The sequence below is a fragment of the Tremella mesenterica genome, assembly GCF_000271645.1.
Source record: "Tremella mesenterica DSM 1558 unplaced genomic scaffold TREMEscaffold_1, whole genome shotgun sequence".
In the NCBI taxonomy this organism is placed as follows: domain Eukaryota; kingdom Fungi; phylum Basidiomycota; class Tremellomycetes; order Tremellales; family Tremellaceae; genus Tremella; species Tremella mesenterica.
Window position 1 is genome coordinate 5,984,856 of NW_006711225.1, and position 27,540 is coordinate 6,012,395.

Genomic DNA, 27,540 nt, shown 5'->3' on the forward strand with positions numbered 1-27,540 from the left:
AGCATATGAGTGTACGAAAGTGGCAATAGGGAGAATAATATCAAAGATTTCATTCATAAAAGATCGTAAATATCATGACGATGCAAATATATCTATAAACATTGTTTCACACTTTTCTCTCCTGTCATAGCTTTTGTCAAAGCCATCCCACAGCTTAAGAGAAGTACGATGGATCCGAATATTGCACATATCACAGCGGGAAGTTTTTGACGGGAATACCATGGACCGCGGAGTAAAGTAAAGTATGCTCCTGCGGGGAACTGGTCATTAGTCTCGGTCATTGATTGTTTCCTTTGAGTGAAGCACAAAATAGGTGACAGGTTGTCGATGAAAGATCAGGGGGGTTGGAAAGTCTTCGGGGTAAAGGGAGAGACGAGACGGATGTAGGGACAGACATGTGTAGAAAGCCGAAAATATCGAAGAGAGGGGGAAGAAGGGAGATTTGGTTGAAGTGAAAGAGGGAAAAGAGTGAAGAGGTAGTTATGAGAGGTAAGAAAAGGGAAAAAATCACTGACGATGAACGCTAATGCTGTAGCACTGAGTCCTCCCGCTAATTCTAAAACCACACCCAGATCGCATGTGACTAACGAGACTGCTAGTCAGTTTGGAAAATAGTGGGGATTCAACACCTAGACACTTCTTTGAATAGAAGGAATGTAAACAGAATGTCGGACAGAAAGGATATGAGGACTTGGACGAAAGAGAGAGAGAGAGAAAGAGAGAGAGAAGACAAACAAAACTCACTGGTCATGGTGCTAAAAACGATAAGAAACGTGATGACCACATGTCTCGTTTGACTAAACGGTTTATCTTTGTAAAAGTATTCTTCTATGACCTAATCTTAGCCATATCCTACCCAACGTGACTACTTGCACCTAACACAGAAGCCTGAATGGAACAGTATCAAGATGGCCATGTCACCGTGTTGGTTTTCTTAGATGAAGAGATTTGAGAACCCTTTCAAAAACGGAAGTATTGTAAGTGGCAAGAGTCAGGAGGGGAATAGATGGGTCGTAAGGTGAAAACAAAAGGAGTAGTGGAAGGGAAAACGTACCTCACGACAAACGTAGTTCTCCAAAGGTATTGTAGTCGACATATTGGCCCCAAAACAGAATCTAGCAATGTTGATGATCAAATCGTCTTTTGCGAAATTGTTCAAGATATTTCCCTGATATCAGTATCACCCCTCCATCTGAAATCGTGAGAATAATTCCCCATTGTGAGTTTGTCGTCTTACCTCGGGTTTGACAGTGGATATAGGGGTTGACGATCAGAAGGGAAAAAAGGAACTCACCTCTGTCTTATCTGTGAACACCAAATAAGCAGGGACAGCCATGAGTAAACATGCAATTAGACTCATCCCCGTTGAAACGTGCGTCACTGCGTAAAATCTGGGAGTCAGCCACTAACTACTCAATGACTTTTTCGACTGACTTCCACGCCATGAGAAAGGAAGAAAAGGAATGCTCGAATCCAGCCAGAGGAAAGGGGAGAGATGATTTCGAATGTGAAGAAGAGGTTGAAGTCTTACCTATCTAAAGTAGGAGTATGTATTGATTGGTATATGAACATGGTATTGTGATGACAAACAAACTATCGATCAGCTCTTCTCACCAATGAAACATCGTTGGGGGCTTACAGCAAAAGATATGACACCGATAGCTTGGAAAACCCCAGGTCGGATGAAAGATATTGCGTGAAGTGGAGAACCGCGTAACGAAGAATCCACAGCTGCCCCTCTTAGAAGAACAGAAATGACGATGATACCCATGGATACCAATGCTATTCGTTAATCAATGTCAAACAGTGAAGAGAAGACATACCGAATGAAGATGATTTGGAAAGTTTTACAATATCTCGATGAAGGGAAAGTGGAAAGGAGACGCAGAGAGTGCAGATGATAATGACTATTCTTCTATCTACCAGAAGACGTAGGATGGCATGGTGGGATAAAGAAGGGAAGAGATAAGCAATGACTGGAGTTATAGAATCTCCTCTGGTTCATTAGTCTTGCCCCTCTTGTCTAAGAAAGGATAGCTATGCTTCTGAGAACTCACATAATGACATCAAAAGCGCACATGCTTATAGTCAGCACTTGGATGGATGGGATGATGGAGGTACTGACCCTCCGAAAGCGAATGCAAATTGAAAGAAAGATACTAAGGTTGAACCCCATTGACCGAAACAATGATACATGACCTATGTCATCAGTACATTCCTTGACATCCGCCCATAAAATGAACATTCCATGCGGTGTGACCTGGGCCTCGAAGAAGTGAACCATTCCATCGAGAGTGATCTGGTCCACCGAAACGTGGAGATGAAGGGGTCAACGAAGAACATGATAGATTTACTCACATCGGTATATGACTCTCTCCCACTCAGTTTGGCATTCAGAACCACCAACCTGATAGTCCAATCCGTCACAAAAGCCAACACGACCAACAAAGTGACGCCCATGATGAATCCCGCCTGTGCGACGGCATAAGGAAGACCTATAATACCAGCTCCTAGTATACTATTGGCCATCTTTCCCGTCAGCTTCTTGATAGATCCAATGATAGCTTACATTGGCTATACTATCCCCCATAGTCCCTCTGGAAGCTGAATTTGGTCCTTCGAAATGTACCAACTCTTCGAATTCATCATTGCTTTGTTCATGTCGACTTAGCAGAGGTGATGAGTCTGTATGATCCCCTTCGGTTGGATGACCCCGACCTCTCTCGAGGTCGTCATCGTCTTCATTCGACCCTGGGGTTTTGAAAATTACTGTGAGACCGTCAGCCTATCCTTTGTTCATACCGCCCGCTTGGAGGACCAAGGTAAAGGGTGAGGTGTAGGCTATAGGCTATACTGTAGCAGCTGAGTGGGAGCAAGAAGGGAGACGAGACGGACCTATGTTATCACCCTCAGAAGAACGACTGGATCCTCTACGAGTCGGAGGTAAGACGTCATCAGACAAGCGAGCTTTGTTTTGAGATGGAGGTGTGACGGATGGTCTTCTTGATGTGTTGGAAGTAGGCCGAGAAGAGGAACTAGCTCTTGATTCAGATCTTTGGAAAGGTAGTGTGGTAGGTAGTAGGGGATGAGAATCCGTTTCTTCGTTTGACATATCGAGTTTCTTTCATCTAAACATCATGTCAGACGAGAGTATCATACTGTCTTTTCATTCATCCCATCCATCATCCAGCTTTCTTGACGAGAAGAAAATCTTCCCACGGGTGTTTCCCCCAGTTACTTTCCCACGGTGACCCTTTCCTCCCCAGACCTGGGCCCCCACTTTCTTCCCCCACCTCTCCCCTTCCTCACGCCCCTCGTCTCCTCCCTATACAAGATGCCTCAGTCGAGAGAGGGTACTTCCACACCCGCAACACCTTCATTACTCTCACGCGCTGGTTCTCCTATCTTACCACTGAGCAACCTGGCCATCAGTAGGATAGGTTCCCCAGACGTGGACGATCTAGGTAAGAAGACTTGGAGACATGGAGAGTTTATCGCTAGTGTGGATTGCGGTACTACGTGGGTTATCTCTCTCGTCTCCCTCTCCACACGATTCATGTTATCAGTTGAAAGAAGGAGGAAGGAAGAGAAAGGAGTCTCATGTGACTAGATCCACCAGATTCATAGTGTTCGACCAACACGCAAAGATCATAGCGGAGCATCAACAAGAATTCGAGCAGATTCTGCCTCATGCCGGTTGGCACGAACAGCGACCTCAAGATTTAGTGGAATGTATGTTGGAATGTATCAATAAATGTGTGGAGAAGTTAGAATGGATGGGTTGGCATAGGGATAGTATCAAAGGGATAGGTTCGTTCCTCTTAAACTTATCCCTCTTTCCCGTGCACAATTTACACAACCCTTGCCTGCAGTGTTCAGTCCAGCATGGGAGGTTCATATGAGATAAGAATCAATCTGATGAATAGGTATCACCAATCAACGTGAAACTACATTATGTTGGTCACGATCTACAGGCGAACCATTATGTAACGCTATAGTATGGGACGATTCTCGTACTGCTGGGTTGGTGAGGCAATACGAGAAGAAATTAGAGGAAGAAGGTATAGAGATTGACGATGAAGAGGGTGAACCTCCAAATGAAGAAGTGGAGAAAGGGATGGGTAGTGGTGTTCAAGAAGAAGCATTTGGGAATAGAGGTGAGGTGGAGGATGATTCTACTGGACTGAAGGGTGCGGTAAATCATATCATGGGTCAACTGGGAATGAGGGGGACGGAAAGGGCGAAAAGGAGTCGGAAAGGTAAAGAGGGTTTAGTAGATATGTAAGTCGTATATTCTCCATACTTCCCAATAATGTCATTCTCTCGGACACTCACTCTTCGGGTTGGAGGTCCAAGCTCATGGAACAAGACAAAGGGGTTTGTAAAGGAAGGGTGTCACCAGACTGACAAGGATAGTACAGGAATACCTCTATCGACATACTTTTCAGCTATAAAATTACGTTGGATGTTAAATCATCATAAAAACGTACATGAAGCGCATGAGAGGGATGATTTATTATTCGGAACTGTAGATTCTTGGCTTGTCTACGTATGTCTGTTTCCTCCTTCCCCTTACTCCTTCTCCCTTTCCCATCTTAGATCCTTCCACCTTTCATCGTCATTAGCCTTTTGTCGCCCGCCCTGTTGTTTCTAACGACTTTGAATCGACGTCTGATCATCTGCTATTGTATTTTCTTCGCCCAACTCCCTGGACTTTTTGACTAGGTAAAGAAACTAGGTCAGCTCACACTCAGAACCTAACAGGAGGCAAAGACAACGGTCTTCACATAATAGACGCAACCAACGCTTCTCGTACACTTCTCATTTCTCTCAAAACCCTCTCTTGGCATCCTCCATTATTACGTTTCTTCAACATTCGACCCTCTTGTCTTCCACGTATCGTCTCTTCTTCCGAGATATACGGTTATATATCTCCTTCACTCCATACACCATTGAGTGGCTGTCCTATAGCTGGTATAGTTGGCGATCAACAAGCGGCGTTAGTAGGAAATAAATGTTTGTCAAAAGGTGAAGCTAAGAATACTTATGGTACTGGGAGTTTTGTGTTGTTCAATACTGGGGAAGAGTTAGTGAGGAGTAAACAGGGATTGATCAGTACGGTGGCTTATCAACCTGGACCTGGGGAGAGACCTGTTTATGCGTTAGAAGGGAGTATTGCTGTTGCTGGATCTGCGGTGAAATGGTGAGTGAGCGAGTTCAAATTCCTGTCCCATCTTGCGATCAGAGATTAGAGGTGATCGGTCAGCGGTACGAGGTATGTTTTTGAATGTCTACGGTGGTGGACGATACATAAAACAGCACCAGTGTCGAAGGAGAACACGGACTAAATGACCCTCGATAGGCCTTCGTCTACAGGGGAAAGGCTGATAGATGGGCTGATCATAGGTTACGTGACCAGATGCATCTGATCAAAGAATCATCAGAGATGGACGCATTGGCGGGTTCAGTGGCCGATACCGGTGGAGTGTACTTTGTGACTGCGTTCAGTGGTCTCTTAGCCCCGTGAGTATCACATATTCAACTCTTAGCTTGATCCTTCCAAGCTGCCATGCTCCTACTAAGTCCCCCATTCCTCATTTTACGATACTCGATTATCATCATCTTGACGATGATCAGGCGAACTCCCGCAATCCTGGCAGCGCGGCAGCAATAGAGTAACGCTGACCTACAGATATTGGGATCCCGATGCCGTGAGTAGCCGCAACGAAGCAATCGAACGAGCTGATATCTAGACCGGGGCACTAATCGGTTTGTCAAGTTACACAACACCTGCCCATATAGCTCGTGCGACTCTCGAAGCAGTGTGTTTCCAGACTAGAGCAGTATTGGACGTCATAGAGCATGAAGTGGGTGTCAAAACGGATACTCTGAAGGTGGATGGTGAGTCTTCCTTTCTGAACACTCTATGCTTTCACCGGTTGTTCACAGTCGGGGCGTTTATCAGATTTTTGAATTAGTCTTGTATCGCTTGAATTCGGCGCTGACATACAGGCGGAGTGACCAACTCGGACCTCGCTATGCAGCTTCAAGCAGACGTGAGTTTTACCCCTCACTGACTTGATATCGGTCCACGAGAGTGTTGAGCGCTGTCATGACGCTGATTTCAGATCGGCGGCTTCAAAGTCTCCCGTCCTTCCATGCGCGAATCTACAGCTCTTGGTTCGGCCCTTCTTGCCGCTCACGCCCTGGGTCTATTCGGATGGGATGTGACACGTCCTGAAACTCTCACAGAGGTCAATACGGCGAATGTGGACGTCTTTGAACCTTCCATCGACGAGACAGAACGAGCGCGGAAGATCAGAGGTTGGGAGAGGGCTGTGGAACGTGTGAGGGGATGGAGGAATGCGGAGGAGGAAGAAGCTGATGAGGAGAGGTATGAGAGGGAGGTCGGGGTATAACATATGCTTGCGTAAATAGGTATATTGAAGCTTGACCATTCGAGTCTATCTGCAAGGGCTCATGGGATAATTGATTCCTCACAATATATGGTAGTTGCATTCAGACAGTGAAGTGCTCGTCGTTGTAAATCGTATGTCGCACGTCGCTACATCACTTGTGAATGAGTCGGTCAGACAATAATCCGAAAATCCATCTACTGGCCACTTTGCACGGGCCGCGTTCAGATTGGTGTTCCCGGTCGAGCTGTCGTCCCTACTTCGTTCACTGCTTTGACAGAATTGGTGCGCGGCACGTCTTGTGGGGACAAGTCAGGACTTTGACCTCTTGGTGTGCGCATATCGATACTCCGGCTCAAAGCCAGACGGAGGGATCTATCATCGGGAAGCCGAGTGGAGATGGCGGTAGAAGGAAGTGAAGTATTTCGCCAATGAGGAGATTGAGGTAAAGGCTGATCATCAATACCATGTTTCTAATTACAAGGAATATTTTGGGTGGACTCACTTGCCGTCGTCGACGTTCGGTGATAGTGGGATCTTCACTACTGGTCAGCTTGCGATTAAGACAGTCAATATAATGGAAGCTTACCAACACTGATCATCAGCATGTAATCATACGCCTACTCGTGGGTTCATACCTCTCCACATTGTCTTCGAGGGTGTTTAATACCCAGGGGACAATCCACCAAGTGGTGTACCATCCAAAATGTCTCCCAAGTGCATAGATGGGAGTTTACAGGGCAGATGCTTCAATCCTGAATGATTTGAAGAAGAAGTGGAAGAGAAATACGGAGAGAGAAGAACTCACACTTGGTCCACAACCACCTCTAAGACGGAGAGGTTGAAACCATGATCTAACTGATTTGAAAGATTTGGAGGAAGAGCATTCTTCATTCTCTTCTTGTATTTGTCTCTCTGCTGGTCAGCACAAGAAGCATAGGGAATCCTCAATGTCTACTGAAGTTTTATTACTACCAAACAAACGTGACCAGTGAAAAGCCCGGCCTGGTAGACAGGAGGAGGTAACGAGGACACTGCCTGTTGTCAAGGTTACGAGATCAAAGTTGCTTTTCATGATTAACAACAAACACTCACTCATCATTTCTCGAGGTCGAGGAGGAGACACTATGTTACGGGACTGTGTACTAGCTTCAATTATGGTAGTATAGGGTGGAGAAAGGAAGAAAGAGAGAAGGTTGAGAAGAAAGAGGAGAAAAGTTTCGAAGCCATCACGCGACGCTTGGACCCGTCTTGATGACGCAATTCCTTCGGCGTGATCGGTGCCTTGTTCGATCGCACCCCGTCGGTTCACCGGAATCTCGACGTTCTCGACACTTTTTCTTGTCTTGTCTTCCTCCCTCCTGCTCTTCAAAGATGCACGTTCAAGAGAGTAGTAGAGCGAGGCGATGCTGATCAGTTTTCTTTCCCAGCTAGCTAAGCCCACGTAGTCTCGCACAGCCCCGATTGAATCGGGGGACTACGATCATGGAAGTTAGTAGAACCAAATTCGAATTCTGCTTTCCCATGACGTCGCTCTCCCGTCTCTCATGGTAAAGTGGGGAAATCGTGGAGAATGCAGTGATTGAAAGAAGCTGTGTAATGTAGTTCTCACTCTCCCTTCTTTGCCAACCGTTTAGCTCACAACGGCGGTGCAACTCGAGCATATTGATGCGGCCATGATAGAGAAGAGAACAATGTGATTCTAGCACTTTCTACATGTCAAATTGTAGGGCGGTCAGAAAAGGAGGTCAAAGTGTTGCTTACCCCTCTATATCCGAGTAGAATAGATTCATATCAGGACAGCACATCACCTAGTCGAGACGACCTATCGTCACTCCCACGTCTCACATGGGAGTGCTGTCACGGACCTCCCCAGCTTATCCCTCAGTTTTGGCTAAATTACACAATACTACAGTTGCTGAAGCCACCTTAGCGGACACTGACTCCCATCAGAGGTATATTGCAAACTCAGATAGTTTGGACCGTGACGCCAGAAATTCTGACCCATCCCTCCATCCGTCTGCGGTGTCCTTATCGGCTTCACAAAGAACTCCTTTGGTGAACGGTCCGCAGTCACCAACACACTCTTCCTCCCCCACACAAGGTACTGATTCTGATTCTGATGACTCTGCCAAAGCTGAACCACCATCAAACAAGGCGCCGAAGACTGAAGAACAAGAGAGCCTGGGGAACAATGAGTTGAGCAAAGGCTCTCGAGTGGAGGAGAAATCTGACATGGGGGATGCCCAATCTACCGAGCCCTCGGTCAGTCATCAGGAGCCCGATGGGCCTTCAGCTGGGAAAGAAAGAACCATTAATATCATGTAAACGCCCCCAGCGTCTACCAGTCATCCATGACCAGCTTCCTCAACTCACGGTCACGGGAATGTCTGAAGTTTAGAGTGAAGCAGATTAGGAATCATGAGAAAGAGATGATGCATTCAAGTTGAGGAGAGCAATGATGATACTTCTCCTTTGACTCTTTAGATTCCTGAATAGACACAGGGCATCATTTATCTGGATAGACACAGGCTGCAGTCATTGTCACATCTATAACGATTCTCACCTACGCATGTGAGATGTGAAAATCAGCCGGGACCTTCCCCAGTTCTGTCTAGGCAGACTATCGCCACTTGTCATAGCATCAACATGCGTCCCACCAGCTCCTCCATGCCCATTTGCCATTGCCAAACCTGACCATGCAAGGTTTGGTTGTCACAGACGTCTTTTTCTCTCCTTCTATCAGACCGATGGTTGACAAACCTCGGCTCACTACATCAAAGTAGGGAATTGATGTCTCACATAGACAGGGTACTCATCGGGGAGTTACGGCTGACTACGCCGTAGAAATAATACGTGTTAGTCGATAGGATCGGCCCAGGACGGCTGAATCGTCACTAGGAAAATTACCCCTTCCGTCCAATATCTCTCTGTTTGACTTATCCTCTGAGCTATATTTGATCGTCTCTGGTCTACTGCGTGTGAGTGGAACGTCAGAAGTATAGAGACATGTAGAATCGATGCATGCTCTTTTCCCCCTCTGTATTATCATCTGATTAACAGCAATCAATACGTTGGTGTCTAACAAACAGAAGGTGATTGCCAAGGAACTGCGGCTGACTTCTCCGTAGTAGGTTGTAATGCTTGGTTGTAGCTCTCACTTGTCTGATGGTGGTAGCTATTGATTATATCTCGCGCTACTGATGCCAATCAAGGAGCGCTGAAGAAGTTCAGCCCTCTGCTCAATATCCATTTTAATGCTCTCCTCTTGTAGATACTCATTGAAGTCTACACTGCCCCACGCTCAGTCCTACTTCACTAGTCTTTATTGTACATGTCCACATCCCCAATCCCCTAATGCCTTCTTTGCCTAACCTTGCTTTGCTCCCGTTCCCTCCCTCTACCTAGCCACCATATGTTCACGTACTTGGTCTTACCTCTTGTTCCCCTTCCAGTCTAGCCTACTTTGCCGCACTGAGGTTAAGTTTGCTGCTAGGGTCATTCTTCAGATCTGACGTATGTTGTAGTCAGGATAGATGACGGAAATGCTGGCGTCCAAAAGGATGTGGTGTAGTTGTGGTCACAGGATGTCACAATGGTCCGTGACACCACAAAGTTTTTTCGGTTTCTTCATCCTTTGCTCTTGACTCATAGATTTGACTCTTCAATACTTAGGCTTCCAATACGGACATCCCCCCTACAGTTTTGGAATGGGGGATAGTTGCATAACAAATAAAGAATACATTGTCAACAACGGCTACATTTCGATCACGCCTGCAATGATAGTGATGGAAACATACATGTCTTTCTCTAAGAAGAGAAGATGCTAGGGAGAATGGTAAGGAGCATGGTGGAAAGGCTCTTTACAATTGCTCAGAGTGTACTAGAGATGGCCAGAAGTGTATGATTTTTGGGATAGATGTCTGCAATACTGGAGATGTAGAAAGAGCTGGGAATATTTGTCCTCCTACGATCCACACGACTCTTTCGATCCCCACTGTCAATCCTGTAATCCCTGCGATATCATCTGCAATTTCGATTCCTTTGGTACCTGTCCCAATTGTCCTCTATTCCTCTTCAACAGGACCTCTGGTTCTTGAACCTACGCTTACAATCCTACCCTCTTTGAAGTCATCCTCAGAATTGTATTCCGAATTGTCTACCCACTCTACGGATTTGCCTGTTTCTGTTTCGGTGAAAGAACGTGCAGTTGATGTCTTACGACGTATTGATAGAGATCTTGCTGGTCTTCTCAATCTTCCAGATCTACAGTACTTCGCTCGACTTTCGACTGCGATCCTCTGTATTGAACACATTCATCTTGATCTTTCAAAAGATCACACGACTCCTCCTCACGGATGTACGGATTCCCATACTGTTTCGCAGATGTACACTTTGTACGATCCTTCCTCCTCTCTCTAATCTTTGACCGACATCATCAATCGATAACCTGCGCTTCTGTCAACTCGTTGGGTTCTACGGTATGCGGTTACACGATGGTACGATCACAACTTATTCTTACATACTGTTTGATTGGGTTTCCGGGTTTGCGGACTCGACCTCTTTGATCGCACATTGTCCACTGTTTTGATGTGTGTCCGACTTCTTGATCTTCTTTTCGACCTACGCTGTTCTTCGGTTTCCTTCAACTCTACACGGTTTCCTTGGTATTCCTTCGTAATTGCTCATTGCTCTTGTCCGTCACCACTGTTCACATGACCGACGCTTGGACCCGTCGTGATGACGTAATTCTTCGGCGTGATCGGTGCCTCGTTCGATCGCAACCACGTAGTCATGGCTTGCCCTACCGAAGAGATGCTCTTTACCTTCCGAAGTATACTACTACGTCTCTAGCAAGACCATAGACTCTGGCACCTCCCTGTGTATCTATAGGGTGTGGGTGTAGAAGTTACGTACTCATTATCAGCATGACGCGTACGCCGGAACGTGGCACCGGGGAAAATGACTCTAGCTTCTTTGGGCTGTCCCACAAATATCGGCGTTGCGACTCTCTTACAGGCAACGAGTACAAATCACATTCAACTTGTTCTTTCCCATGACATCTCTCTTCCCTCTTGCACAGCATAGTGATGTAATGAGGAAGAAGAAGAAGCATTCTAAGAAGAGAGCTGTGCAAGGTTGTTCTCACCTTCCCTTTCTTCTAATTGCTCTCCCTTCTTCCCTCTTCTTGCTCACCCCTGGTTGTGGGCCATAGAGGTGATGTCATAGATGAAGGGATATCATACCCATTGACACTCCTCTCCATGCAGCAGAAATAGTGTACAGCATTTGGATTTGTAGAAGGCTAAGGCTTTGAGGATAAAAGTGGAGATGCCCTTCCCCCCTGTCACGAACTACGTCGTGACACCTCGATTATTCCACCAACAACGACCCTCCTTTGACCATCAAAACCCCATCACGACTTAACCTCTTTACTCTACACGTAACTCAGGACCTCTGAGACCAAGTACGGCGAAGTTAGATGAAGTTAGGGTAAATAGGGACAATGGGAGCAGAAGTGCGGCGAAGTTAGGCGGAGTTAGGCTAGGTAGGGACAATGGGAGCAGAAGTGCGGCGATATTAGGCGGAGTTAGTCGAAGGAGGAGGAGGATGGCCGGGGTTCGGGGAAGTTGGACGAAGTGCGTTGAAGTACGTCAAAGCGCGGGAGGGTTGGATGAACGTCTAGGAGGGATAGGTCATATTAGCTGAGAAGATCGCTGAAGTTCTTCAGCGATCCTTGATTGTTGTCAGTAGTGAAAGACAGATAGAGATAGCTATAAATCAAGATACATCGCCATCAGTAGAACAAAACCCTAGTTAGAGTAACTACGCCGAAGTACGCCGTAGTTACACCCCTTTCGACGTCTGCGCCCTCCTGGTTGGGTGAGACATCGACTCAGAGCGTGAAGTTAGCCGAGGTTCGTCGACTGTCGGTCTATTAAGAGGTAGTTGTTCGACGGCCGTGACACCCCCCCCCCCCAAAAAAAAGACTTTCCATCATCCCCTCTCACCAGATTATTAAGCACTGCTCACTACCCCACACAAGTACTTTTCTTCGCCACTTAGCACTCAACAATAAACTCTTGTTATGGGCTTACGCGAGGGAGGAGAAGAACTGGAAGAATGGCAAATGGAAAACGAAGAGCTTGGGGCACATCTATTGTTCAGACTTATGAAGAGCTGGAGATACAGGGAGGAAGTGGCCACATGTACAGTCTATGACAATGATATTGGGGAGTACACAATGTTGTCGTATGACGGACAATTTTTGGCCAGACCATTTAGTAAGATAGGCCTTCCGGATCCCGAATCGACCGATCGCATCATACGTTTGTCTATGTCACGAACTACGTCGTGACACCTCGATTATTCCACCAACGATGACCCTCCTTTGACCATCAAAACCCCCATCACGACTTAACCTCCTCACTCTACACGTAACTCAGGACACCTGAGACCAAGTACGGCGAAGTTAGATGAAGTTAGGCTAGGTAGGGACAATGGGATCAGAAGTACGGCGAAGTTAGACGGAGTTAGGCTAGGTAGGGACAATGGGAGCAGAAGTGCGGCGATGTTAGGTGGAGTTAGGCAAAGGAGGAAGAGGATGGCCGGGGTTCGGGGAAGTTGGACGAAGTGCGTTGAAGTACGTCAAAGCGCGAGAGGGTTGGGTGAACGTCTAGGAGGGATAGATAATATTAGCTGAGGAGATCGCTGAAGTTCTTCAGCGATCCTTGATTGTTGTCAGTAGTAAAAGACAAATAGAGATAGCTATAAATCGAGATACATCGCCATCAGTAGAACAAAGCCTTAGTTAGAGTAACTACACCGAAGTACGCCGTAGTTACATCCCTTTCGACGTCTGCGCCCTCTCGGTTGGGTGAGACATCGACTCAGAAGCGTGAAGTTAGCCAAGGTTCGTCGACCGTCGGTCTATAAGGAAGGAATTGCTCGACGGCCGTGACAGTCTATGACCAAGTCGTTTCCTTTTCTCTCCGAGGCGACTACAGGTAATTCTGTAGAAGGGGAGACTACTTTCACAGCGGCTTCAATGCCCCCACAAGAAGACACAGAGCCCTTGGCTGGGGAACTCCCAGCAGAAACAAGTACAAACGGAGAACAAAGCCTAGCCTCTGCTGAAGAGACAAGCTCAGGAACAGAAGGGGTCCCCTTGGGAGACAACATACCTATCCAAGAGCAAGATGGGAAGACCTCTGTTCCTGATGAGTCCAAGATTGAGTGAGATCCCCTGAAGTAACATGAGTCTCAAACCTCGTGCTGGCAGATGAGGAATGAGCTCCTTGACACACTGGGCGATTGATAGCTTGGAGATCCGTAGTGAAAGAAGAATAGGAATCACGAGACAGAGACGATGCATTTGAATTGAGAGAGCAGTTGTGCCGTTTCTATTTCTTCAAGTGAATACTGCTGCGGATGACCACAAGTCACAGACATCATCATATCTAGGGTTGATCTCGTATACCAGAAGTAAGAACATCAGCTACTACTTCCCTCTCCCCCATGACCTACCCCGATTCCATCTCCAGGCAGACTATCACTACTTGTCATGCCATCACCAGACATCCCACCATCTCCTCCATGTCCATCCGCCCCTGCCAAGCCTGACCATGCAGGGTTTGGTCCATAAGGTACTTGGCTTCCATTAGGCAGAACAAGTGTCTCATTTCCCATCCCCCCCTTGATTCCTGGTATACCAGCAGAAGGAACCATCTGAACTTCTCCACTTCCGCTAGGAGGTAAAACCCCTACCATTCCCCCACCCCCCCCTCTTTTGTCCACCATCGTACTAGGATCCCCAGTCCCCGTCGGTTGAGGCACATGACGAGGGGCGTTATGAGGGTGTCTCGGAAGTGGGGCAGGACGTTCAGGTAATACCACTTCCCTCGGTTTGTGTCCGTGGACGGAATGTGCAAACCCCTTATACGGGTCCGAAGGAACAACCAATCCTCCCCCTGGTAAGTCGTCCCGCTGGTGTACTTCGGTATCTACCAGACTGGGGATGGAAAGACCCGGAAAGGTAGATGTAGGAGATATGGAAGATTTTGGTTTGTAGCGAAGTACAGGTTCTGATTTCTCTTCTGGGCTCACGAGGTTGGCAGCTACCGTCCAAGGGGGTCGTCCGTCTTGTTTCTCAGGGTGACGGTCTTCCGGGAGTTTGTCTTTGAGTGAGAGAGAAGGGATGGACGTAGAGGAAGAAATTGGGTTGAGGATTGGCGAAGAGGGAGGAGGAGGGATTGGGGAAGATAGGATAGAGGTAGAGGGTTTGATACATGATGGTAAAAGTGCTTGAAGCTTTGAAGGCACTGTCATTAGCTCTCATGTATGAATCGTGAAGCAACCTACTCTCTTCTTCGGAATACTGTTTTGGTTTATGGTGGGAGTGTCTCTATTTCTGTGAATTGATATGTGAAGAGAAGAGGAGAGATGGGAGATGGGATAATTGTTAGGTGGGAGGACTCACAATGAGGCGGAGAAAGAGGGTGATGACGTCGATGACACAAAGGAGTTCTTCTACCCTTACACGTTCTGGGGTGGAAGTAACTTGAAGGCGAGGAATTGAACTTGAGGTTACAGTGCCTTTTCCGTGAGGATACCCACGAGGTTGCTTGTTACATGGACCGTGGGTCCTATATCGGTCAGCTGACTCAAATGAGTTCAAGGGGAATCATCGGAACGTGTTGCAACTTTATTCGTCCGTGTTAGACCACTCCAGTCGACGTACGCGATTTGATTGAAAGGTGAGATAGCTCTTGCACTGTTGACCTTCCCAGGGTACTGTATGTTAGCACACAAAGCCCAAGAGGAGTCGAGAGAGCGAAAATACATATGTACATGGTTGTACGTCATTCCGAAGCTTCCCCCCTCCGCCGACTACAAGGAGGATACGAAGATCAACAACCGCCGCCTCCTCCTCCTCCTCCTCCGCATCCACCACCACCACCACCCCCTCCCCCTCCACACCCTGCACCACCTCCGCCCCCACATGCGCTTGCTCCCACAGCATGGTGTCCATGAACCGGAGGACAACCCGCACCGCCCATATCTCCTGAGTTGCCGACATATGGTGTTGTCGTGGAATTCATCCCTATGTCAACCCCTATGGCAGGGTCGAATCCCGGAGTACGACGGCGTCTACTAGGCTTTAGACCGACAATTCTAGAGCTGCTCATCAGTCAATAGCCTTTCCTATTGACAGGTCCTCTTAGCAGACTGGTTCGCTAGGATGTCTCAGAAATAATGAGGACTTGAAGAAAAACTGTGGAGATTGGAAAGAAGAAACTCACCAGCAACATCCCCCACCTCGCATTCTTATCACTTCATCATGGGGATCTGCTTTCAGCCTTTATATCAAATCGGGAATAGTACAAGGAAGACTTACAAATCTGAGAGGCTTTAGTTGGTCTAAACAACCAGCCGAAAAGTCCCATTGCGCCTAGCTTTTACTCCCACAATCGAGATGGTGGAGAAACAACCCTCTCAGTCGTACGGGATTATTAAATTGGTCTGTCACCCTTTCTCGGTACAACCCAAGTAAACCATGATAGTTTGCTGTGTCATCTTAGTCGAAGGTTCCGAACCGATACGTTCCATTTTCTGACGACCGACACCTCGCCCTGTTCGCTTCGTGTCGCTTATACGTGATCCATCATGGAGGCTGTGTCTAATAGTGAATCGTGCGTAAGTCATATGTCGTCGACCTCGGAATACTTGATTGACTTGATGGATCAAAGGAGTATGTATCTCCTCTCCTTCCTCGCTTTAGTCATCTTTGAGGCAGTGTTACGTCTCTACCTTTCAGTAGTATGATCACTATTGTTGTTCTCTAGTGGCGACACATTGTAATAATCAGCGTCCTATGAGTGAGACCAGTTACGAACACCAAGTTCAATTTGGAGAAAAGAAAGTGTCGACGTGGGGCAAAGTAAGAAGATGGATTCGTAGTACTCTTGATTGTCATTACGTGAGTGTCACCCTTGGATATCCTGTGAAAGGAAGATGGACTGATGATCAGTACAAATTCAAGTATGTTCGAATTTTCTCATGATGAAGGGTTGTAAAGGGTTGACGAAGAGGGATGAAGATCCTGTCAGACGATATAGACATTTGAAACCGAGAGATAACTTACAACCTGCTCCGAACTCTTTCGCTGGCGGGTTGACCGGAGCAGGAGGATAGGCACTTGATACTCCTGTTGAGAGTAGAGATAACGAGAAATTCAGGAGGTGCCTGTGGCTTGGGAGAAAGCACCTTATGGTCGTCAGGGCGAGTGAGGTGACAGTAGGAGTGATGCAATTTTGTCTTCTTGCAACTTTGGTCGTCGTTTCCATTCTGAACCTTTTTTTGTATCGAATAAGATCAGATATCGCACAGGTGAAGGAACTGGATCCAGGGTATTATCTCACAGATGAGTGAGTCACATGTGATTGGAGAAAGAAAGAGAGACGTTATTGACGAATAACCAGGTGTGAGTCGTGAAGGAAAAGGCGGAGACGATGGGATGCCGATGTCGACGCCGACGCCGACTCATACTTATCTAGACGCCGAGAGATCTTGGTGCTGTGGTCTATTCGTATTTTTCAACTCACCTTGTTTTCACCAGGCGGTAGTATGATTCCACGCACAAAAGGTTTCGTGTGTCGACATGAGGAGACAGTATCGTGAGAGAGAAACCATCGCTGACTCACAGAGGAGAAAGATTAGGAACAAACCCGAACCCTCCCATCCGAAAGAACAACCATCCCCCACGCCTCATCCTGTCACGGCAATCGCATCCACCCACCATCCTTCGGTCGAGGCGGTCCAGCCAGAGATCCAGAATACAGCCTCGGAGGCTGATCCCGAAATAGACCATAAGGCAGAGATCCAACAGCACCAATACTGCGCCGCATACGCATATACGATGCTCCGACCGGCGGTGCCCCCAAAGGCATCCACTTGAGCCTCGTTTCCTTCCCTAAACTTACCACCCGTAGGCCCGTGTCAGCCTCGTTGAGCCATCAAGAGGCCGCAGCATGTCTTGTAAATGAGCTTGTTGGATCAATATGGAGAAGCTGATGGGTAAGCAAATCAAGATGGCTGATTTATGCATGTTATTCTAGGCGTTGTAGTGAAGAAACAAGGCACCGGACTGACGTCATACGAGTTCCAAGATTAGATATAAACGTTTGCAACCTTACTTAAGTAGTCCATCTTTCCTCATTTCCACTGTCTCTCTTTCTCTTTCACTTCATCTCTTCTCATCATCGGGAATCATAGTTTGGCCCATTTTTCAGGAAGAAACTTCTCACAAAACGTTCCACAGGAAGAAACACCACTTACGCCCACAAGGGGGTCAGGGCATGGGAACAATGATGGGTTCTTTGGTACATTCGGCCACTCAGTCGATGAAGCACACGATCAAGGATATCAAAATAGAAACGGACTCGGAAGCTCACCAGGTATAACTTCTTTCCCTCAGATCGCTGTCGAGCTTGAACTGAAGGTCAGATCTTACGAGAATACGTAGGAAATCAGGTGGGCCCCCTTCTTGTGCCTATGAGAAGGGATACTGATGTTAGTCTACTTTGACGGGATCGGATGCAGAACCTATGTAAGTACCTTTTCTACAGCTTTCATAGATCTTGGAATGAGCTGATATGTAGCCCAGGGATTCGACACCCAGGAGCGACAGGTGAGTGGTGCAGGAGATTGTTAAAGGTAGCTGAAGGAAAGGCGTCATATACTGCACTGACCGGTATGTATAATCACTCCTCATCCGATACCTACTCTTCTAACTATCTCGTCTTGATACTCCGCCAAGGATATGTAGGTATTGAAAGAGAGGGGCTGATGAAGTAGAGCGCAAGCAAATGGGTTCTCGCCCGAAAATGAAGAATGGGCAAACTTGGGACAAGGTGCTCCTCAAGTATGTTCACCTTTTTGCTTTCATTTGTTGCTTTGGGTGTACACCTCTCCTTCGGAAGACATGAGCATTAATCGGGAGGAATATACTGAGAACAGGTCGACGATTTGCCGGGTGCGCCACCACGAATCAAGTACATCGATCTGGCGGAGTACGGGGATTTGGTGAACGAGTACGCTCCTACCGTGGGGGTCAAAGAACTTCGCGAGGCCGTTGCGGTGTGTCGTTTTCTTTTGTATCCGTTTCCCCAAAATCTATCGAACATTTCGTCGCCCTGATACATTCATTCAATGCATCACAGGCAGTCGAATCTTGGAATGAACCCTAACCCTATAGAAATTGTACAATGAGGAGTATCGCAAAGACAAGCCGAGTCAGTATACCTACGAAAATGTCTGTATAGTCCCTGGCGGAAGAGCAGGTATGGCCAGGGTGGCAGCTGTGATCGGTGATGTCTACTGCGGTGTGTCCCCTGTCTCACGCTACTTTTGTTAAAAGCTGATCCACAGGCTATCAGATCCCAGAATGTGCGTCCGCTCTACGGAATCCTTGGCTTCAAGACTGACTGGTAGACACAACTTATTCCGAAGTCTTGAGTGTCTTCAAAAGACTTGTACCTGTCCCAACTGCTCTGAGTGCCGAAGTAAGCTTTGACCACTAATGTAGAGAGGTGGAAGCTGATCACAAGGATAAATATCGTCTCAACATCGATCAGGTCAGTCTCCAGATTCAGATCGACAAAATCAAAGGGGAGCTAACACCATAGCTAAAGAGGGAAGTGAACAACCTTAGCTTGAACGTTGTGGTGGCTTCCAATCGTAAGTTTGTAGCTAGATCTTGACGGTGAACGGAAGCTGACGCCAAGCTCGTAATCCCACCGGCCAGTTTATCGGTGGTAAAGACCTCGAAGATCTGGTCAGGCTCAGTAGAGACAAGACCACCATCATTCTGGACGAGTTTTACAGTTGGTACGTTCCCCTTACTTTTCAAGCTTGTATTTGAGATTCGTCTGGCAAAACAGTAAAGAGAGTAATGCTGATGTGATAGGTATCTATACCCCGACTCCCCAGCCGATCTGGGCAAAAGTCTCAGCGGGGCGCAGTACGTTGAGGATGTTGATGAAGTGAGCTCTCATAGTCTCTGCCATTGTCAAGCTGATAATTAGGACCCAGTGGTCATTATTGATGGTCTCACCAAAGGTTTCCGTCTACCCGGTTGGCGTGTGTGTTGGGTGAGCAGTCTACCAAAATCAACGAATATGACTGATGGCGGAGGTGGTGGCGCCAAAGAGCGTCATTAGTGCTATCTCTCAATCTGGGTCTTTCCTGGACGGAGGAGCTTCACACCCGTTGCAGATGGCTGCGATTCCTCTGCTGGAGCCTGCCCGTGTGCAGCAGGACAAGGTGAGCACTTGTTTGTCCCTGTCCTCTTCCTTTACTGTGAAATTATTCGGCACAATCTTCATCTTCTCTGTTTACTTTGCTGGCGCACCCAGACAACAGACCTGCGCCTTACCAGTGGTAGAACGAACCTTTCCAGCCAATTCGCAGAAATCGTTGGGAGGGAAGACGTATGACTGATCTTAGATCGCTCTTCAGAAAGCTTTCCGGATCAAGAGAGACTTTGTCCTAGCTCGATTGGAGAAGATGGGTCTGAAAGTCCCTGTCCCACCACAAGCTACATTCTACATCTGGCTCGATGTCTCTGGTCTACCTGCGCCACTGGACAATGGCCTTGTTTTCTTTGAGGAGCTGCTCAAGGTGCGTCATCGTCTCCGATCTTACATCACGTTCACACCTCCACGTCTTGTTTCATCTCAACACTCGAGCCTCCCCCCTGGCTTTTGAGAGAAAGTCCTTCCTGTATTGTGAAGTGGGTTTGGGGAGGCTTCGAAAAGCGAGCGGAACGATTGCAAAGATTCATACGGAATCCATCTAATTCGGATATCGTTGACACTTCAGGAGAAGACCATCTGTGTCCCTGGTTTGTTCTTCGACATCAATCCTTCTCAACGTGTGAGTCACCTAATCGACATCAGAGTCAGGCTTATGCTCAGCGCAACCTGCTCAAATCGCCGTGTCACCATTTCGTCCGCTTGAGCTTCGGACCCGACATGAAGACGCTTGACAGAGGAATGAACGCCATTGAACGTGTGTTGGAGAAACACAAGAGCCACGGACATCTCATGAACAAGGAGTGAGTTTCTCACTTCACATGATCCACACATTTTGTTCTGCACCTCTAGGACTGGCGTACAAGTTGAACATGTCATAAATCGGGCTTCGTTCATGTAGCACAGTTTGAGAATACACTTGTGATTGGGGTCTGACAGACAGTCTCATTAGATCTCCCACTATGAAAACCCCCGGTACCGACCACTAACACCGGTAATGACGGCACTTGCATCTTCATGACAAAACATGATATGACCCCTTGTATATAATGTCAGACAAATCATCAACGTTAGCCTCACTACAGTACAGATACACATGCACCATGCTATGACTTGACACATTATCAATGTTCACCCCCCTAGCACACCGCCTACGACCGAACCGATGATTCCTATCACAGCACCGGTTCCTTCAAAAATAGCTTTCTTTGCTTCTCGTCGCTTGATTAGTCTTCCGTCCCAAAACACCGTACCACAAGATTTGAGTGGTTCTTGAACTCTAATCTGCACGTCGGCTTTCACAACACAGTATTGTCCATTCTATCCCTATATTGTTGACCATCCCCCAAATAGGGACAGATCTTGGGGATCATTCACCTATCTAGCTCGAGTATCTGGTGAACGAAATACCAGGTCCTCAAGAGGACGGTATGTGTTCATCAAAATAAGAATGTGGAGAAAGGTAGAGCTACTCACCTCAGTCCCATCCGCTAGAGTTTTGATGATGATAGAATCCGCTTTTACTCCTGGGGGAGGATACATAGGAAGACCAGTCTTATCTTCTCTGTCATATCTTTTCCAACGCTGCCATCGAGTCTCCTGAATTCCCGGAGGAGGTGGGTACAAGTCTCTGTTTCATCAGTACGCTGGCTACATTGTTAGTCATGATACTGATCGACCAATCTCAAATCCTGAAATCATAAACGCGGCCAGTGAACTATTCACACGTTGATCGGCTCGGGACGACTCGCCAAGGAGAGATAAGAATAGACGATGGATCGAGGGACATACCGAATCTGAGAGATCAGTCTTCTCTTTTCCAATTTACTTTCACACATTCCGGATAATTGACGGATAATGAAGGATCAAGATGGGACTGACATTTTTACGTGAACATTGACCTGTTTTGGTCTTCTCCGAAGATTTTGTCTTTTTCCTCCATATTCTACCTCTCTTCTCTTCTTTACTTTCCAGATTCTGCTTTTCACCACAAGGAGGTTCTGCCTCCTCGGATTCAATAGTAGCTTCACCTTCAGCAGATTTCTCTCCCTCGACAATGACTACCACCTCGTTTGGAGTACTTGTACTTTGTTCTATATCACCACACTTCTCCCCATTATCATCTGACTGGGCTGTCATGATATCGCCCATGTGTGAGCGACGTAAGCAGTAAAGAGTATGTGCGATAATTGAGAAGCTCAGAAGTGAGGGAGAAAATGTGATGATATCCCATCACATTCCATGGGATCTCGGACACGACACGTTTCTGTGACGTTCATCACCAACGTGCGTAAACGAGTATGGATAATCCCGCTATCCTTTGGTTTGATTCGAGCGACATAACCATTTGATGGGGTAAAGAGGTAAAGTTCAAGCCTAGATGATTGAGGCTGATCCAAATGTGGCGGCGACTTTCTCTTTTGTGTTGTCAAAGTGCCACTTCGTTTTATTGGTGGACAGTGTGACACGCACGGAACAGATATCTCGTTGCCTTTGAGCGTCAGTCAAGAGATTTGCTTTCATGAGTCTGAATCAAATGACATAAATCATGTACAGGGTCATATCAAAATATCATTCCCGTCCAACTCCTTTCATCAATCACTGCTTGATGAGATGTAACATCCCTCAAGCCTCCTCTACTCCAATCTCAGTAGCCTGACATCAACTCGTTTGCAGTGCTCATTTGGATTTGGTGGACTTTTTGCAGAAGCCACTTGTCAATTATCTCTGACCCATCTTCCATGGCTGAAGGGGCTGGGTACATGGAGGACATCCCCAGCCGAGTACGGATAGGGTCCACTGTACTCCCTATCCACGAGCAAATTCCGTCTCTGAACTCGCTGAGATCTCGTATCACATGTGCCGGCAAGCTCATTTGAGCCTCGGCCTTCCAATGAGCAGTCTTCTCCTTCTCAGCAGCTAGTAGAACAATCATCTCCGCTATTGCCAGTTGCGAGACCACTGCTTGTACTTCAAAACCGCTTATTCCCTCAGGCTGCTGTTCCACAGTCTTTTCTGACACCAACTCTTCCAACTCCTCTGCCGGCTTTGCTCGTGTGCCAAATATGGATGGAAAAAGTTTCCTCACACCCCAACGTTGGCCAGTCTTGATTGACTGAGTTCTCATACTGTTGGATTGAGGTGAGTTGGACTCCCTCGCGCCTACCTGCGTGTCTGCTCTGCCACCAAACATGGTACTTCTTTGACACTGGGTGTCAACAGCTGAGGATGCTGCAGGTGAATACTTCTTGGCTGCCGGCCAACCAATTGTGCTTGATGGTTCTTCAGTGGAGTGATGATTCATAATAGTTCTGGCAGGCAATGGAACATTACTCTCGACTCCCCCATTGGGTACAGTAAACACATTGTCTACAAGGGTAACGTCGGATTCCCAAGATTTGGAGTGATCATCAGGTGAGCTCCTTACTGGGGAAACCGGACGAGATGAACCGGTTGACAGACTATAGTACTCGTTCGTTGAGTTGCTTGTTGATCTTGGTGAAGCAGTCATTATAATAAGTGATGGGGAAAGAAAATACACAAAGCTTGAGGCTTATACCCCCCTAAAAATCTGTGTGGCAAGAGAAGAGGAGGGATAGAAGAAAGGACCGTGCGCCTCCCTTCATAATTGATGCACTGCCCATTTTCCCCTTCCATTGATTGAGTAGAAAGTGGAGATTGAATCTAATGACGTTTTTGATAGTCTAGAAGGGTCTAGTCTTCCTAGTGGACAGGTTGGAGGATCATAGCACTGCTCCGGAGGCGGTACATGGGGTAGCAGAGGGAAGGAGACTTGCAAGTTGAAAAACGGACAACTTCTTCGCTCCGTTTCTCCAATGAGCCCTCCCTATCCGTCATACAAAACGGGCCTGGAGCTATGTATTTCCATACTTCCCAGTGTCAAGCGAGAGGTGGTTGTAGTTGGTGTGGAGGAGGACTATATGAGTCGGGAGGAGAATCAGCATGTTGATGGAGAAAAGTGAGGGTCATTGAACGAATGAGATTGAAATGCAAAAGCCCGTATACCGGGACATGGTGTATCACATTGTTAGCGGTGTTCAGGCCGGATAGCAAGCCCAAGGTGGTATAGCGACTCCGAAAGGTGTAATGATTGACTTGGAGAGAGGAGTTTATTCTGTTTGAAAATATTGGTTGTGATACTTGGTAAGTTTGGTAAGTCGCAAGCAGAACTCATGCATCTCATTCATTCACTCTCTCACTTCACTCTCTTCTCTATGTCTCTCCTGTCAAACGGACCCCCAGATTTTTCCTCGGTATTGACATGTGGCTTAAGTACGGCTTGACCTTACACAAAGTAGTCTGCAAATAGAGACATGTTAGGGACACCGCCGGAGACGGACACCTCCGGAGCTGCATGGTTCAAAACACCCCCTGTGGACCCAGCCAGAGCACCATGCACCTCCAGAGGTGTCCGGACCCAGCCAGAGATTCTGATCCTAGTCATGCAGAAACATGATACCTTTTTAGTGAACCTAGATGACACCTCTTGTCATTGATAGTCTATGTTACCAATCTTTGGGAGTTTTGTGGGTATATAATTACTTCAACAGTGGCTTCAAATTCTGCACAATCATCTCAAGATATTGGCCCAAGAGGCAGGAAGTATTGGTGTTGAGGAACCAATCTTATTTGGGTCAAAGTGGAAGAGAAATCATGCAGGATTACTGCTCACATGTAAGGCAGTTTAGATCATATGTTTCCCAGACGCTGTGTATGACATGCTCTTCCTCATCTCATATGATGATGATTCTCCAGCTGGGTCTGTCAAAGGACTCAGACCACTCCGGAGTGGAACGTCTCTGGCTGGGAACGATAGGTTCCGTGCAGCTCTGGAGCTGTCCGTCTCCAGCGGTGTCCCTAACAGACATGCGACAAGCATGTGTCTCCGTGTGAGTAACTGCATGTGTTGTAAACCTCCTTACTCATCCTCCGGGAGGGTGAGGTGGATGTGGTTGGTGACATTGGTCCACAGATGTCCCCTTCAGAATGTCCACGAATCCACGACTTCAAAGTTTCGTTAGTGTCCTTCAAGTCTGTGATTTCGCCAGCATTTGAGCGAACAATAGTCTCTAGGTCCCTAAACCTCACTTCCAATCCTTCTGCATAGGTAATCATTTTTGAGACATTGCCCTGAAGTGTGCTAATTGAGACCTTTTGGCCGATTACTGTTTGCTCCAATTCTGTCACTTTACTCATCAGTGCCACATTTATGATTCTCTGTGCGGCATGATCAGCTCTCTCTTTCTCGAGCAATTGTAATATGTCCTCCCTGCTCTTGACAATGTCGGAGCACGTCACCAAACTCTCAATTGTCAGTGAGCTTCTATAGTCGAATCCATCCGCACTGCGTGCAGGTGAACTACCCGCCTCACCATTCAAGAGTGGGGCGGTGAGCACTGCTCTGTTGGCTGGAGGTATTTGGAGATGCTCTACATCAGATGTGACATTCTCCTCAACATTGGATGGAGGTACATGTGTTTCTTCCGCTTTGGTCAAGAGGCAATGTGTTGCGCCCGATGGTTCCTCTGGATACATTGGTAGACCTCTTGTGTATAGTAAGAAATGTGGGATTCAAAGTAAGATCAGAGTTAGAGAGGGAAAGGGAAGACTTCTGTCAGGATCACGGGTACCTATAGACGGGTTCCTCAAGAGTCGTACGCAGAAGTCGTACTCCACCTACCCGTTCCCGTACTCCATCTATCCGTTCCCGTCCCCGTCTCTCTAATCCCGCTACGGCGTCCTCCGTTCTCCTGCCCTACCTAATCATTACTTCTTTACCATGCTATACTTTTCCTTCATCTCCGTGTCCCTCGTCTATCTCCGTCTTCCTTCGCTCTTACACCCCTCGTCGCTTCCCACAATTACTCCATAGATTTTGGTATCACTCCGCTCCCTTTTTAGTATATAGAAGCACCCCTTTTTTGTAGATGTCTTGTCGAATGTATTTTCTCGTCACTTAGCAAATCTTTTGCCACTTGATCTCATCGACTTATAGTCTCTTCGATCCACTACATCACTAGATTATAAACTACATCACTAGGTCTGTTCCCTACGAGGCCCTATAGCCATAGCTCATAGACGCAGACTATTTTCAACGTCTGGTCCTGACAACGACCAGTACTTATAGCGAGATCAACTCTCACTAGCAGAGTCGATATCGAGCCTTTTAGGACGGTTTATGATCGCGGGCTTGCTACCCGGTCATGACACTATCTCCCCAAAGTCAATATGTTACGTGATCAACTGAAGCCGTGACGCTTTGAAGTGAAGATCCATGCCACTTTGAAGAGTTATGGTTTCTTGGCCATGACCCACCAAAGAATCACTCTTAACCAATATCCACTGATCTAGATAATCACAAAATTCTACAGGAGGATGCTAGAGGTGGTGAGAGGATACTAGAATAAACTGGCTGTCAGATTTGAACATGCATGGTGTGAAACAAGCGCCCAATGGTCCTTCCCAAGAGGTTGATCAAGTGGATATCACGATTTGTCGTGACATGAAGGTTAAGCTAAGCTAAGGAGGCAAGGTTAAGGAAGGATGACGGGTATATATCCAGTGATTGATGATTGTAGACATCACTGGTTGATAGACCTTTTCGTTCAGTGGGAACGGAGGGTACTATTATACGGCCGGACGCTGGTTAGTCATGGTTTGTGACAGTGGAGAACTTTGCATCCCTGGCCTGTTAGCCAATAGAATCGGGCCAGGACGGCCGAACCGCCGTTAGATCATTACCCCTTCCGTCGAATATTTCTCCGTTCAACTTATCCTCTGAACTTTATTCGATTGTCTCTGGTTTACTGTGTGTGAGTGGAATGTGATAAGTATAGAGACATGTAGAATTGATGCATGCTCTTTTCCCCCTCTGTATTATCATCTAATTATCAGTAAACATGGCCTCTTCCTCCCTGAAGAATATCAGGCAGTACATCTTCACTTCTAGTTACCTAGCCATGCGGTGAGGACTGGGTTTGTGAAATATGTGGTCCACTCAGAAGTAACTCTTCTGTGGGTCATGGATCTTCCAGCGGCCATGCCGACCCCCATGACGCTTGAAAGTGTCATGGCTTCTGTCCGTTATGAAACAAATACAAAAAGACTGTTAAAGGGCGGCTAGCTGGGGGTGTGATGGTCGGGTGATGAAGACTTGACGGTGCGCGCGCCGGGTCTAGCAAACATGTAGAAATGAGGGGCAACTGGGATAGGGTCGTACCTCCTTCATAAATTGTCAGGACCAGACGATGAGATCAGTCTGCGTCAATGACCAATGGCTATAGGGCCTGTTAGCCGATAGAATCGGGCCAGGACGGCCCAACCGCCGTTAGATAATTACCCCTTCCGTCGAATATTTCTCCGTTCAACTTATCCTCTGAACTTTATTCGATCGTCTCTGGTTTTATGCGTGTGAGTGGAATGTGATAAGTATAGAGACATGTAGAATTGATGCATGCTCTTTTTCCCCTCTGTATTACCATCTAATTATCAGAAAACAGATTAACAGTCGGAAGTCCACATACCTCTGTGTATAACTAAGGCAAGTTCCTACTTCTACTCCTCTCATAATGTCCTCAGTGTCGACTAAGATTTCGTTTGAGAATCTCCCCAAGTTATCCTACGATCCATCGACGTATGCTTCGTGGAGGAAGGCGATCGAGGTGTATCTACAGATAGGCGATGTATGGAATGTCGTCTCAGTAATGATACCGAACCTGGTCGCGAAGGGTTAGGCCGGCAGCTGAGAGGCGGGATCAGTACCTCCTACCACGCCCGTCGAAGGGCAAGTG

The 27,540-nt window shown here is 47.1% G+C and overlaps 10 protein-coding genes across 10 annotated transcripts; 5 read left to right on the forward strand and 5 right to left on the reverse strand.

Annotated features, from left to right (window-relative positions):
• Window positions 1-92: 92 nt before the first annotated feature.
• On the reverse strand, window positions 93-2,529 carry TREMEDRAFT_67510 (uncharacterized protein; the record flags this gene model as incomplete). The annotated part of the gene is made up of 11 exons (XM_007001921.1): window positions 93-260; window positions 516-592; window positions 745-835; window positions 1,055-1,168; window positions 1,295-1,391; window positions 1,532-1,593; window positions 1,640-1,782; window positions 1,824-1,996; window positions 2,058-2,081; window positions 2,126-2,199; window positions 2,359-2,529. 11 exons carry the CDS (start codon window positions 2,527-2,529, stop codon window positions 93-95), a joined length of 1,194 nt encoding a protein of 397 aa, XP_007001983.1.
• A 953-nt stretch (window positions 2,530-3,482) lies between these two features.
• TREMEDRAFT_25139 (uncharacterized protein) lies at window positions 3,483-6,419 on the forward strand (the record flags this gene model as incomplete). The annotated part of the gene is made up of 9 exons (XM_007000526.1): window positions 3,483-3,810; window positions 3,927-4,061; window positions 4,392-4,549; window positions 4,755-5,203; window positions 5,407-5,523; window positions 5,693-5,711; window positions 5,754-5,901; window positions 6,013-6,056; window positions 6,129-6,419. 9 exons carry the CDS (start codon window positions 3,483-3,485, stop codon window positions 6,417-6,419), a joined length of 1,689 nt encoding a protein of 562 aa, XP_007000588.1.
• Window positions 6,420-6,640: 221 nt separating this feature from the next.
• On the reverse strand, window positions 6,641-8,094 carry TREMEDRAFT_59880 (uncharacterized protein; the record flags this gene model as incomplete). The annotated part of the gene is made up of 6 exons (XM_007001784.1): window positions 6,641-6,868; window positions 6,922-6,958; window positions 7,006-7,010; window positions 7,225-7,331; window positions 7,512-7,554; window positions 8,059-8,094. 6 exons carry the CDS (start codon window positions 8,092-8,094, stop codon window positions 6,641-6,643), a joined length of 456 nt encoding a protein of 151 aa, XP_007001846.1.
• A 170-nt stretch (window positions 8,095-8,264) lies between these two features.
• On the forward strand, window positions 8,265-9,001 carry TREMEDRAFT_59881 (uncharacterized protein; the record flags this gene model as incomplete). The annotated part of the gene is made up of 2 exons (XM_007001785.1): window positions 8,265-8,681; window positions 8,942-9,001. The coding sequence occupies 2 exons, from the start codon at window positions 8,265-8,267 to the stop codon at window positions 8,999-9,001; spliced, it is 477 nt and encodes a 158-aa protein (XP_007001847.1).
• A 4,305-nt stretch (window positions 9,002-13,306) lies between these two features.
• Window positions 13,307-14,744, reverse strand: TREMEDRAFT_59882 (uncharacterized protein; the record flags this gene model as incomplete). Its single annotated transcript, XM_007001786.1, has 2 exons — window positions 13,307-13,381; window positions 13,944-14,744. 2 exons carry the CDS (start codon window positions 14,742-14,744, stop codon window positions 13,307-13,309), a joined length of 876 nt encoding a protein of 291 aa, XP_007001848.1.
• Window positions 14,745-16,082: 1,338 nt separating this feature from the next.
• Window positions 16,083-17,373, forward strand: TREMEDRAFT_59883 (uncharacterized protein; the record flags this gene model as incomplete). The annotated part of the gene is made up of 6 exons (XM_007001787.1): window positions 16,083-16,112; window positions 16,285-16,395; window positions 16,447-16,457; window positions 16,637-16,843; window positions 16,919-17,066; window positions 17,122-17,373. 6 exons carry the CDS (start codon window positions 16,083-16,085, stop codon window positions 17,371-17,373), a joined length of 759 nt encoding a protein of 252 aa, XP_007001849.1.
• Window positions 17,374-17,785: 412 nt separating this feature from the next.
• TREMEDRAFT_73142 (uncharacterized protein) lies at window positions 17,786-20,848 on the forward strand (the record flags this gene model as incomplete). Its single annotated transcript, XM_007002162.1, has 20 exons — window positions 17,786-17,872; window positions 17,922-17,948; window positions 17,993-18,024; window positions 18,077-18,105; window positions 18,147-18,168; window positions 18,273-18,339; window positions 18,435-18,554; window positions 18,673-18,799; window positions 18,846-18,863; window positions 18,909-18,979; window positions 19,025-19,051; window positions 19,103-19,154; window positions 19,202-19,304; window positions 19,384-19,459; window positions 19,502-19,567; window positions 19,611-19,739; window positions 19,923-20,096; window positions 20,298-20,351; window positions 20,393-20,532; window positions 20,673-20,848. The coding sequence occupies 20 exons, from the start codon at window positions 17,786-17,788 to the stop codon at window positions 20,716-20,718; spliced, it is 1,467 nt and encodes a 488-aa protein (XP_007002224.1). The 3' UTR covers window positions 20,719-20,848.
• A 12-nt stretch (window positions 20,849-20,860) lies between these two features.
• On the reverse strand, window positions 20,861-21,880 carry TREMEDRAFT_59885 (uncharacterized protein; the record flags this gene model as incomplete). Its single annotated transcript, XM_007001788.1, has 4 exons — window positions 20,861-21,013; window positions 21,206-21,359; window positions 21,521-21,525; window positions 21,611-21,880. 4 exons carry the CDS (start codon window positions 21,878-21,880, stop codon window positions 20,861-20,863), a joined length of 582 nt encoding a protein of 193 aa, XP_007001850.1.
• Window positions 21,881-22,376: 496 nt separating this feature from the next.
• TREMEDRAFT_59886 (uncharacterized protein) lies at window positions 22,377-23,240 on the reverse strand (the record flags this gene model as incomplete). The annotated part of the gene is made up of 1 exon (XM_007001789.1): window positions 22,377-23,240. One exon carries the CDS (start codon window positions 23,238-23,240, stop codon window positions 22,377-22,379), a length of 864 nt encoding a protein of 287 aa, XP_007001851.1.
• Window positions 23,241-24,468: 1,228 nt separating this feature from the next.
• On the forward strand, window positions 24,469-25,997 carry TREMEDRAFT_59887 (uncharacterized protein; the record flags this gene model as incomplete). Its single annotated transcript, XM_007001790.1, has 3 exons — window positions 24,469-24,766; window positions 25,105-25,404; window positions 25,900-25,997. The coding sequence occupies 3 exons, from the start codon at window positions 24,469-24,471 to the stop codon at window positions 25,995-25,997; spliced, it is 696 nt and encodes a 231-aa protein (XP_007001852.1).
• Window positions 25,998-27,540: the final 1,543 nt, after the last annotated feature.